Source organism: Leptinotarsa decemlineata, unplaced genomic scaffold (genome assembly GCF_025532065.1).
Source record: "Leptinotarsa decemlineata unplaced genomic scaffold, Ldec_3_MD MMD2_tig00003335_RagTag_RagTag, whole genome shotgun sequence".
Classification (NCBI taxonomy): domain Eukaryota; kingdom Metazoa; phylum Arthropoda; class Insecta; order Coleoptera; family Chrysomelidae; genus Leptinotarsa; species Leptinotarsa decemlineata.
In genome coordinates this window covers 744,709-757,378 of record NW_027412587.1, presented here as the reverse complement: position 1 = coordinate 757,378, position 12,670 = coordinate 744,709, and the positions used below count along the sequence as shown (strand labels likewise).

Below are 12,670 nucleotides of genomic sequence, written 5' to 3'. Positions count from 1 at the left end.
GCATTCATTCTCAATTATCAATATTGTTTTTTAAAATACCACTTCCGAATATTTCGGGTCTGAACGATAATTCCAAAATAATAGGCACTAAATCATCACAAATAATAATAATAATGGGTATCTATTCCCAGAATGATAAAAAAAATAAATGTGAACATTTATTGAAACGGTAAAGGCTGAAGATCAGTTGGTTGCATCGAAAGATGCAACCCCTGTTTTTCATCTGACTGACGTTTTTGCCTTAATCTTGCAGTAGCGCACGGAAATTATACTAAACAGATTAGAAAAAATGATGATAAAATATATAGAATCACATTTTCGTATTATTGCTATAATATTTTTTAGAATTTAGTGCCTACTATTATGGAAATGTACTATAGAATATTTCATATTTTATTATTTTCGTATCTCATAGATTTTCAACAAAATAATATTTTTGACAATGGAATTCCAAAAATCTAACACCCATTTTCATATTCTATCATAGCATGACGACCATGTATTTTGTGATTCTTTCGGAAACATTTCAATAAGCCTTGTTATGATCATTGAACTAATTATATTTGCACTAGATGACTCACAGTAACGCTACAAATATGAGTTGATCAATTTCTTGCTCGTATTGAAATTCTACCACTCTGCAAAAAAATTACAGTGTTAACAAAAACATTTTTAGAAATGGAGTTGAAATATATGGATTCAGTATAAGCTTTCCAAAAAAGTTGTATTGGCTGCCTTATGTGACCCGTTTAGTTTATGAATATATTTTATGAGTGTAGCCGTTACAACGTGGTAGGAGATCATGATGAAAAGAGACAAGAAAATTTTTATGTTTTTTACCACTTTTATTTGTAACTAACGTTACTTCAGTTTCGTCCTATATGGGCATTCTCAAACTTATACAATAAACTAACAATGACTCATTACATTCGCTAATAGCCAATTACATTCGCAATGAGGTACTTGATTGAGTACCTGAATTGACAGTTCATAATGCGCATGTGCCAATTTAAAAACCGGAGAGTAAATTAAATCGATTTGGTCATTTAACAGGTTGCTCCCGCAATGTTTATGCTTGTGAATTTCCAAGGATTCTAAATAATTGAGTTTGCAACCCTTCCTTGCATAGTGCAGAATTTCCGTATCATTTAGATTCGGAAACTTGTGGTTGCATGCCAAGGAATGGTTTGAAAACGTCGAATCATTTTTTCCTGTCTGAAGGACCTTTCATGTTCAGCATACCGTTTTTGGTAAATTCGTCCGCATTGTCCCACATAAACACTATTACACTCAGGACACTTAAGCTTATAAACTCTAGATTTTTCCAACTTGTCTACCTTACCTTTGGCATTGAAAAGGAAATGAGATAACCTGGCATGTGGTCTGAATGATACTTCCATATTGTTTTTTCTGAAGAAACCTGCGATTATATTTGTTCTTTTTCCAAAATATGTTAGCGTTACCCATTTCTTGATTTCGGGTTGTTTGACCTGAGGATATATTAATCTGTAAGTGAATTTTCGGCTTTGTTTCCTGATTAACTTCTGGATAGTATCTGCGTTGAAACCATTATTATTACCTATCAATTTCCCTAGCTAGATTGTCTGCAGACAAAGGCAGTGAGAATGCTCTGTGCAGCATTGAATTGTAGGCTGCTAATTTATGACTGTCTGGATGGAAAGAATCGCTTGGGATGGTGATGTCTGTATAGCTAGGTTTTCTGAAAATATTGAACTCGAATTTATTCTGATTGTGTGTAATGGCCAGGTCTAAGAAATTTATTTGTTTCTCTATCTCTGTTTCGAGTGTGAACTGAATGTTGCTATTGAGATTGTTCATGAATGTCATAAATTGGTTCAGCTGTCGTGTAGTACCTCTGAAACAGGCAAGAATATTGTCTACATATCTGTACCAAAAATGAATATGTTTTTTACCTAGGTCGGAGTTTACTATCGTGGTCTCCAAGTTGTTCATAAATATGTCTGCTAAAAGTGGACTAAGGGGTGAGCCCATTGGTAAACCTGAATCCTGTTTATAGAATTTGTTGTTGAACTGTAGGTAGCTCTGATTCAGGCACACATCGAAAGCTGTTGAAACTTCAAAGGAAGTGATATGGTATACTTTGGCTTGATCTAATATGTCTAAAATGAGGTGCTTACACTCGTTGTACGGTATGTTGGAGAACATACTCTTTACATCGAATGAAACTAAAATTGAATTATGTGGCGTGGTTTGGTTCCTTATGTTCTCCACTGAAGTCAGTGTTTTCTACTACATGTAATGAATCATTGTTAGTTTATTGTATAAGTTTGAGAATGTCCATATAGGAGACACCTGCAGTAACGTTAGTTACAAATAAAAGTGGTTAAAAACATAGAAATTTTCATTTCTCTTTTCAATATATTTTTAATTGTTTTCAATTGATTTTCTATCTTTGTTTGTACTTCCTCCACATAATCCTTCATTGAGTAATATAATTGTACTCCGCTTCATTTGATATATCCATTCGTAAACAACAGCTTCTTATTTGGTTTGTTATAGTATCAGATTAAGCTAAAAAGTGTTGATAACAACCCCCTGATGAAGGAGTAATCTATGAAATCAATATCAAACTTCGACCACGATTGTCGAAGATGATAAAAAACCAACTCTGTTGCTCCTAAGTAGGACAAACCGGATTTAAAATAGCATTGTGCTCGATGGAAAATTCAAATAAAGATGAACGTGGGTTTTAAACGACGGTATCAATAATATCAAATCAAATATCAAATCAAATATCAACCATGGACTGACAAATCGCTTTCCGTTTCTCCCTGCAAATTTCACTAAGACAAGGGACGTAGAGATGAAAGTGATTGACGATACTTAAAGTAGAATTACACTGAAAATCTTTGGCACTGATTTTAGAGGATCAACTACCATATTTATAAAAAGAGGAAGAAACAAATATGAAAATAGTAAAAATAGCATGACTCCAATATTGGAAGTTGCAAAAACAAGTTCGAAAAGGGTTATCATCTGAATTGTGGATAAATACATTCGAAACATTCTGGAGAAAGTTGCTATAGAATAATTTCTGCTTTCTTCATAACTTCTTTCCATTCATTAATCGATGTTTTTTATCAGTTCTTATTTTCATTGTTTGTAAATTGTTATATTCCACTTATTGAACAACACTTCTTTTTTTTCAGTTAGATTTATGATTCATGATATGCCACAAAATCACTTCATATGATTTAATCAATGATAAGTGTTCGTGAATCTTTGAATTTTAGGAAAAGCCCTCTTCCATGATGTTTGTTGGTAACTGACGTTTTGGTATGGTACTATCCATATGTCTTTTGCCTTCAAAGCACAACTCATTTAGCTCATTGAAGGATTCATAATTCTTTAAATCTATTTTGCAAATATGTTTCGCAGTAGCTTGAAACAAACAACAGGCAGGTCGTCACTTGATGAACTTAGCTATGCGGGATGGTTGTAAAAAATAGAAAAATAGAAATATATAGTACTCAGGCTTTTCTACTTCACATCCGCCAGATTCTTGAAGTTTTTTGGACATATAAGTCATTTTTATATTTGTTTATCATATTATTCACGTCAATCTGAATGAATATTTTTTTCCAGGTTTCAATCAACTCACCAATATTACCCTCCATTTTGTAATTTTGAGCTTTGACAGATATAGTAGAGACGATATAATTGGAGAAGTATTTTGCGCACTGAATGGTGTCGATATTACACAAATTGAAAGTCAGCAGATGGCAGTTTGCAGAGAGATTCAACCAAGGAGCTTGAAGGTAAGATGAATTATTCATAAAATACTCACGAATCCGAAATATCATTGAATTAATGTGAGTTGTGTTTAAGCTAATCATTTTGTCGAATGGTTTCATCGATTGGGTGGTAATTTAGCAGCTCATGTATCAAATCAAAGAAGTTTATTCACAATCATTATGTACAACTATTCCCATAACTTCGTAGAACTTCTGAATAGTCAATATGAGTCAACAGACATAAAAGTTAACCAGAAGACCTTTTAGATTGCCGATGACTAATTTGATACTAACTGAATTTCAATCTGGATAGAGTGTTCATTCTTTCGGAAATCTCCCGGTATTCTTTGTACTACAACTTTTGGAAGAAATGACCTACGGTCCTCAAAGGAAACCCCAACTTCCAGATGAGACAGCTATCCTGATATAAATATACTTCAAAATCCTTTTCGAGTAAATCTGAGATTAGGAAAAAATCGGGAGCGATTGAAAAAATTAAAAATAATGTCCAGTTATATTGGTGAATATGTATGGTATGGAATTCGAAAGTAGATCTTCTATAATTCGTCTAGTAAATCGATGAGTCGGTAGCAGTCTGCTGAAGACACTATTCAGTTAAAAAAATCTGAGTGTTTCTCCACAATAGGAAAATATTGACTTGTCTAAAGTAATATTCTAATATTCAACAAAAATACAAATCGGATCAAACAATGGACCATCTAAATGAAATTTTCCTTTCGGTATTCGATATCTGATGAATGTGTCAAACACTTTCTTCTTGAAACTCATGAAAAAAACTCCATCCTCAAATTTCGTCTTCTAGTTGTTCGATAATAATAACTGATAATTTTCATTTACATTTCTGTAGATTTTATTCCGGATTGGTTTCGAGATATTTCTGTGATATGAATTGTAACATCAAAATGTTTATTCGATAGCCAGAATATTTACTGATGATTAACATTTACTCGAAATTCATGTTAAATCAATGAATTGACAGATGTATGTATGTGTTCTTACTCGTTGTGGAAGCGTAACTGAAACTATCGATTCAATAGAGTTTCACTGAATTTATTCATTATAAGTTTTGGAGTTCGAACCACCTACTAAGTTTCTAATATCCACTGCAAGGCATATGAATATCTATAGCCTGTTTTTTTTTAACTGATTCCACTATTGCTATCTCGGAAACGGTAAGACCTAGAAGGTCGGATATATTGGACAAACGTGTCCTATTTTGCAGGACTAGAATAATCTCTTCTCAGATCAAAAATATCAGTGGTTGTTCTTGAATTATTCGTCAAAAATTATAATTGTTGAATTTTGTTTTTTGGCTCTGCCGACTCTATTTCGAATGATATGAAAAAGTCAGAGGAGTTCCCGAAATGATGTCGTATTTGTTTTATGTGACCAATTTGCAATGCGTCGTTTTGTTTATTAAATTTCATCATCAAGTGAATGTTTCCAAATACAAATACAGACCTGTCTTGTAATACATAGCTGAATTTGTTATGACAGTATCTACAGTCGATGAAAAAACTAGAGGTCCATACATAAAAAATAAAGTTGATAATGGGAAACTGGGAAAAGTTATATTGAATATTAGAAGAATATGAGAAAGAACGTATGACAAATTCATTGCAATGAATGGCGGATTAGTTGAAATAACAAAAATTTGATGAACGTTCCTTTCTGTTTCTGTCTACAATAATTTGTTGAATATTGTTTTTCAATTGTTCAATCTGTCCAAATATTAATTGATCAGAAGGAATATGTTCATTCGTTCATTTAATTTGCCATTCAGTTATCAACGATTATTTGATATTACTTTTCAGTCCATCATATATTTGAATTAATTCACAATAAAAATTTGTTCGAGTCGACCACAGATGTATTAATATTGAATATTTTTATGGAATTCGGTATACCACCATTTGAAAAGGTGATTTTAAATTATCTTCTTATTTTTCTCATTTTGAATATGTAATATGTACAGTGAGAGCTGAGTATTATCACTATAAATTAAATATTCAACTAATTAATTGATTTGGACAGAAAAGTAAACAGTCTGCCAATTCACTATATCCAAAATAATAAATAACTGAGAATAAAGACCTCGTTGAAAATTTGTGAGCTATTAAAAAAACAAAACAACAAGGAAATTTCGAAGGTGCTATATATTCTCTTATTTGTTTCAGATTCGATCCCAAGGCAGAGGAGATATTCTTGTATCACTTTGCTGGCAACCGGCTGCCAATAGACTCACAGTTGTAGTTTTGAAAGCACGAAATCTCCCAAAAATGGATGTTACTGGTTTGGCAGATCCCTACGTAAAAATATATTTATTGTACAATGGTGAGTATTTCGTTCAGAGATATTAAAATCGAATTCAACATTACAAAATCATTCAATAGCAACGAAAAATATCTGAGGATATATGCAATATCTAACTGAATCTTTCTTGGGAAGGTATATGCATTTTTTTGACATTTATACATTATAAATACATTCTAATGAATCAAAACTTTCAACGTAAGTCGAATAAATGAAAAAAAAGGTGATCAAATTTACTCATAAATATTGCTCCGTTTGAATAAATCTCCGATATGGGTTTGTTCAACTTGAGAGTATATTTCAAAATGAGAAATATATAAATTTTCAATAAAAACACTCTTCTTTCTTCATTAATGCACCAAGAATGGGCTCATTCACTCTAATTTTGTTTTTTATTGAAAATTATATATTATAAAAGTAAATCATCATCTATCGTCAATTCAATTTCATTTTCTTTAAAGTAATGTATATATCAATTATGGGTAACTGGCATCTTTGAGACAAAAGTTCTATAATAAATAAAGAGTAGGTACCTTGGGATTCCAAGACATAATTTCGGATTTTTCTCTATGACGTAAATAGATCTTCGCTCAATATTGTTTTTCGAATTCAGGTTCTCAACTAATATTCCAGACAAAGTAGAATCTGATGATGTATCAACAGAAGTCATGTCTGATGTACTCAAACTCTCACTGTCCTGGAGAACTTAGTAGTAATTTTTTCCAATACTTTTTGTAGTGCTCAGAGTAAAGTATAATTTTTTATCAATCATTATCATTCATACTTACATTAAAATGATCTTCGCAACAAAAATGCTTCCCCTTGGCAGATACAAAGTCGGCTCTCCGCATAGCGCGCTGTCGTAACTTTCGTAACAGTAAAATAAAAATGTTTCTGGTGCAGTTACCGAAGAATTCTTGTATTTAGAAACGATGCAATACTTGTAACGTATTTTTTTATCATTATTCATATTCATACAGTTGACACACTGCAGTAAACAACACACAACTTGCTTTCTACGGCTTTAGCACACGTATTTCGCTTATTCGCCAGCACTCCCTTGTCGCCGAGTCGACTGATGTGACGTCAAGCTTGACCACGCCCCGTTTCGGTGAACGCTACATTCAACAATTAATTTGAGGGGGAAGATAAAGAGTGAAAATTCAGATTTTTTGCAGATGCACTATTTGAAACATAAACTTTCAGATTATGAAATAATAAAATGTGTTAAATAAGCCCATTACTTTGCCTGTAACACCGCAAATAAATCATACAATTTTTCAGAGGAAGATGGGAGTTATTTCCGAAACTTCGTTCTTGAATCATATTATTCTGTATATTGAAATATTATGTTACTTATATACACTAGGCTGGATGAAATTTTAATTGAATTCAAATGAACGCAGTGAGTAATTTTAACAATTTGCCCTTCAAATTATATTTGTTTCGAAAGATTTTTTGAAAAAGACGTGATTATTGAGGATATTTTCAATATATAAAAAAAGTGAAAATACAAATACAAATTCAGTTTATGAAAGTCAAATATCTCCCTCAAGCTCACTTTGATTCTGAATTTTCAGTTTCTGAAACCTTACTTAGCAAACATTTATTACAACTTACAGAAAAATGTGTTCAAAATAATGCAAAAATTAATAAAGTTAACAAAATATATTCGATTTGTTGTTGTTGAATTTTTGTTTGGCCGGTTGGTGGCCAGGCGGTTCGACGCGGGTGCTTTGTTCACTCACTCAAATTGACTGCCGTGTTGGTCGGTAGTTCAAGCCCTAGTCTGAACGATCGATTTTCACTTGCTATCGTCAAACCCGTGTTAGGAATCACACGTTAAAAGGTAAGACCTCGTTAATCTTTAGCTCGCACAAGTTTCGATTTCTGATGGTTGTCATTCGTAGGGGTGTGACAGCTGGTTAACGGAAAAACAGATTTTTTTTTGAACAGATTTGAAAAATAAACCAAATTCACGCGGCAACTAGAAAACCTTACAATACAATTAAAAAAAAACTCCTACGAGATAGTTTTAATCAGTTTTAATAACTAGTATAGTATGCGGGTAGTTTTTCAGTAGTTCTGTATCTACCCATAGTAGCCACAGAAATATTTCATAGGTTTGTTGACAATTCATTTCCAAATGCGGTAAGCAGTATAACAGACGATGAGAAAATAGACGAAGCGAACTTTTTCAGCTCTGTTGCTAGCAGTATGTGATACTAGCAACGCAATGAAAATAGTAATAAAATAATGAATGTTAAGGGAACACTATTAGGTGCTGATTGAGTGCTAAACGGTGAGGATCGTAAAATTTTCTAATTATTAAACAAAAGCTTCCAATTTCGCTAAACAACAGATCTATGAATTAGGTCTCTCGAAAACGAGGACGAATGCTCTATCAGGTATAAACTAAGCGTGGTAATAAAGTGCTTATTAGGTGCTTGCAAGAAATTAAGATAGAAAGACCGCAAGTAAGTGAAAAAAAAACGAGATATCTGATTTGAAAAAAAAATTACCAATATGCAATTAAGTCTTGAGATACTCGTCAACTAATACATAGACAATCAAAATAAAGTGCTAATTAAGTGCTCACTAGATAAATAACAGTAAACATAGATTCCATAATGCCTATGGGGCATTATGCAAAACCACTATGACTGATGGACTGAGTTCTAACAGTAAGTAAGGGTATGAGAATAAAGTGGTGATTATGTACCTCATAAGATATTTATTGTAAATCTAGATTCCATAATTCATGTGGGTCTCATGGACCCGATAACCACCATTAAAAAATTTTTTTTGATATATGTTTTTCCCGTTAACCACCTATCGCACTCCTACGAACGAAAACCCCCAGAAATCGAAACTTGTGCGAGCTAAGAACTAACGAGGTCTTACCTTTCATCGTGTGATTCCTAGCATTGGTTGGAGAATAGCAAGTGAAAATTGAGCGTTCAGCCTGGAGCTTCAATCATCGACTCAAACATCGGCCGGCCGACCGGCCGGTCGATATGAATTATCAGTCCATCAGTCATAGTGGTTTTCCATAATGCCCCATAGGCATTATGGAATCTAGGTTTACTATTATTTATCTAGTGAGCACCTAATTAGCACTTTATTTCGATTGTCTATGTATTAGTTTACGAGTATCTCAAGACTTTATTGCATATCGTAATTTTTTTTTCTGAAATCAGGTATCTCGATTTTTTTTCACTTGTTCGCGGTCGTTTTCATATTAATTTCTTGCAAGCACCTAATTAGCACTTTATTAATACGCTTAGTTTATACCTGATAGAACATTCGTCCTCGTTTTCGAGAGACCTATATTCATAGATCTGTTGTTTTGCGAAATTAGAAGCCTTTTTTAATAATTAGAAAATTTTACGATCCTCATCGTTTAGCTCTTGATTAGCACCTAATAGTGTTCCCTCAACATTCATTATTTTATTATTATTTGCATTGCATCACATACTGCTATCAACGCAACTTTGAGTATTGAGTTGCGGTGTAAGTTACAGAGCACCTAATTTTTGGCTTCGGTACCTAAAAAGCACCTGAAAAGTACCTAATTTTGGCATTTCCTAAATGTTATTTCCGTATTATGCGTTGCTGGCGTAACAGAGCTAACTTTTTCATGTAAAAATTCGAATGACGTGACCTAGAGCGAGCAAACCTGAAACCATATTGTTGCCAACGTTACGTGGTAGAAGAACAACTGAACATTTTGTTTCATATATAAACTATCTCAACCGAAAATTCAACTCACAATGAAAAATCACAAGCAACTATCGCCTTCTGGGATGTACTAGTAAAAAGACGTGAAGATAGGAGATTGGATTGAGTATACAGGGAACCAAAGCACTCAGACGGGTATTCAAATGAAAATTCCATCCACTGGTCACGAACGAGAAGAGAGATAATTAAAACTTTTTTTTTATAATATATATATATATATATATATATATATATATATATATATATATATATATATATATATATATATATATATATATATATATATATATATATATATATATATATATATATATATATATATATATATAGGAGTTGGAAGTATCGATATCTAGTTCTAGAAGGGCTTTCCATGATATTCCTGAACGTACATTCTGGAAGCTTTGAAAATAGTATAGAATGATTGAGGAAGTTATTTGGCGTAATATCCCTCTATTTACCATGCAGAACGAAATTTCCGTTTTTTCAAGTGAAAACGGAAATTTTTGAAGGTATATGAACTGGAAGTTTCAACCCCTAGAAATTTCTAGAATAGTGCTCGAAAGCATTCCACAACATTCCAAAATATATCGGAACATTCTGTAACGTCGGTGGAATGTTAGGAAATAGTCTGAAAATAATAATAGAATAATGTAAGAAACGCTTTCGAAAGTAGACTATATTATTGTATGGAACTAGATGGAGGCCTTCTCGAACATTTAATCCGTTAATTGTGTTGCCATAGATAATACTTTTGTTGATTTCCTCAATAAAATGAGGGACAGCGAATTTTCTGTTTTTTCTTAAGTAAAACGATCAACATTCAATTTCTCAATAATGCATGAACCAATCCAAAAAAAACTATAGAAGTAATAGAAAGACAAAAGACCTTTCAAATCATGTATCACTCGACCCCCCATGCCATTGAAAAAATAGGGAGGGGTAGTTGCTGACGGCAGGAGGGTGAAGTTTCGGGTACGATTTTCATATCAGAATTAGTCCCCCTAAAAATGAAAATTGAAGTGTTTTTTGAAATTTTCGATTGCACGTTCGTTTCTGATTTACAGGGGGGGAACAAATTTTCATTGGAACGCCCTATATACATGGACCCTTCTCTTGAATTAATCCGTCCAGTTGTGAATACCGTGGTTTTTGGAGTTTATTGCATCTAGAAAGACAAAATACATGGAACTAAATAGTTGTAGACAACAGGGTTAGAGTGACTCGGTGAAAAAACAAAAATGATTTTTGGTTGCAAAACAATGTACATTTCGCGCACTATTTTATCGAATCAATTTGGAAAAAACTCATGAATAGTTAGGAGGAGAATGAATGAATTCCATAAAAAAAAAACAAGATTAAAAAAATGCAATCTGTTTTTTTATAGGTAATATCCATAATTTTTTTCCATAATGATTCTTCGAGTTAACATTGATCTGATGATTCCAAGTTTTTATTTTACCGTATTGTGACGCCTGAAGATACTATAGTATAGCGAAAGAAGTGTCGCGGTTCCGTAAACTTTCATGTGGAAATCTCACATTAAAAGTATTTTGTTTGAATACATCATAATGGATTTTCAAATAGTATCAGCTAGTTATATTATATTTTTATGAAGATGAATCTTTGGTTATAATGTCAAATGTCTGTTTAATTTAGTTATTATCCCAATCACTTATAGCCACTTTATTTGGACCATGCTTGGACATGCTTGAATTCAGAAACCGTGAGAAATACAAAGTCGATTGAAATAGGAAAAATTCACAAATTTCAGAGCACATTTACATGCCTTTTCCAAATTAGATCCAAAGATATTCGAAAAAAACCAGAGATCATCAATTTTATTTCATTTTATTTTTTGGCGTCTCTCAAGAAGGTATTTAAAACAAAAAATACTTTCTATTGTCACTTTTCAAGCTGCATAAGAGAGTGTTTACAGACTTTTAATCCAATGTTTTGTCTTTGAGAAACAATTAACAACTGTACTTATATGACCAAGAAAAGTAAGTCACCCATCATAACATTTGTTTGAAGGTGATTGACAATGTTTCATGATGAATTTCACTAGTTCGGACTTCCTTGGTCTAATATATAAAATGATTTGAAATCCCTGAAACCACTAGAAAAAAAAAAGAAGAATTAAAAGTGAATAGCTGTAAATAACAATTATATTAAGCAAAAAAAACTGAAATGAAATAATAGTGAAATAAAATACAAGTAAAAATAAAACAATTGAACAAAAAATTAAAATAAAGAAATACAAAATGAAAATAAAGATAAAAATAAAAAAGTTAAGAGATTTCAAGCCAAGTTAGTTCACGACGTTTCGATTGTTAGTATCCACAATCGTCTTCGGGTGATGACTTGACTGATTCCTCCGAGAGATGACTATTTATGGGTCTTTCGAGTACTTTCACTTATCCCCAATTTCGATTTTTTCTGCTTCACTGGTTCAGTGGGAGATGACCGTTTGGCGGGAGTTGGCCATTTTTCGCTGTTGCGTATTTCTACGCTGGCTTGGCTGAATACGTTGTTGGACAACATGTATGCGGCTTCCTTGAATTTTCTCCTAAACCAATGTTCTTCTCTGTGTAAGATCTCAGCTTGAAACCACTCGAGAGAGGAACATTGGTTTAGGAGGAAATTCAAGGAAGCCGCATACATGTTGTCCAACAACGTATTCAGCCAAGCCAGCGTAGAAATACGCAACATATGAAAACCCATCATCAAGCAAAAATGAATCAGTGAAGCGGATAAAATGGAAAGCGGGGATAAGTGAAAGTACTCGAACGACCCATAAATTAGTCATCTCTCGGAGGAAT

The 12,670-nt window shown here is 32.8% G+C and overlaps 1 protein-coding gene across 1 annotated transcript in view; it reads left to right on the top strand.

Annotated features, from left to right (window-relative positions):
- Window positions 1-12,670, top strand: part of Syt4 (Synaptotagmin 4) — a 54,688-nt gene that overhangs the window by 26,992 nt on the left and 15,026 nt on the right. Inside the window, exons 5-6 of the mRNA XM_074177901.1 lie at window positions 3,628-3,800; window positions 5,975-6,131. Coding sequence (XP_074034002.1) covers window positions 3,628-3,800; window positions 5,975-6,131 — 330 coding nt within the window. The remainder of the gene's footprint in view (window positions 1-3,627; window positions 3,801-5,974; window positions 6,132-12,670) is intronic.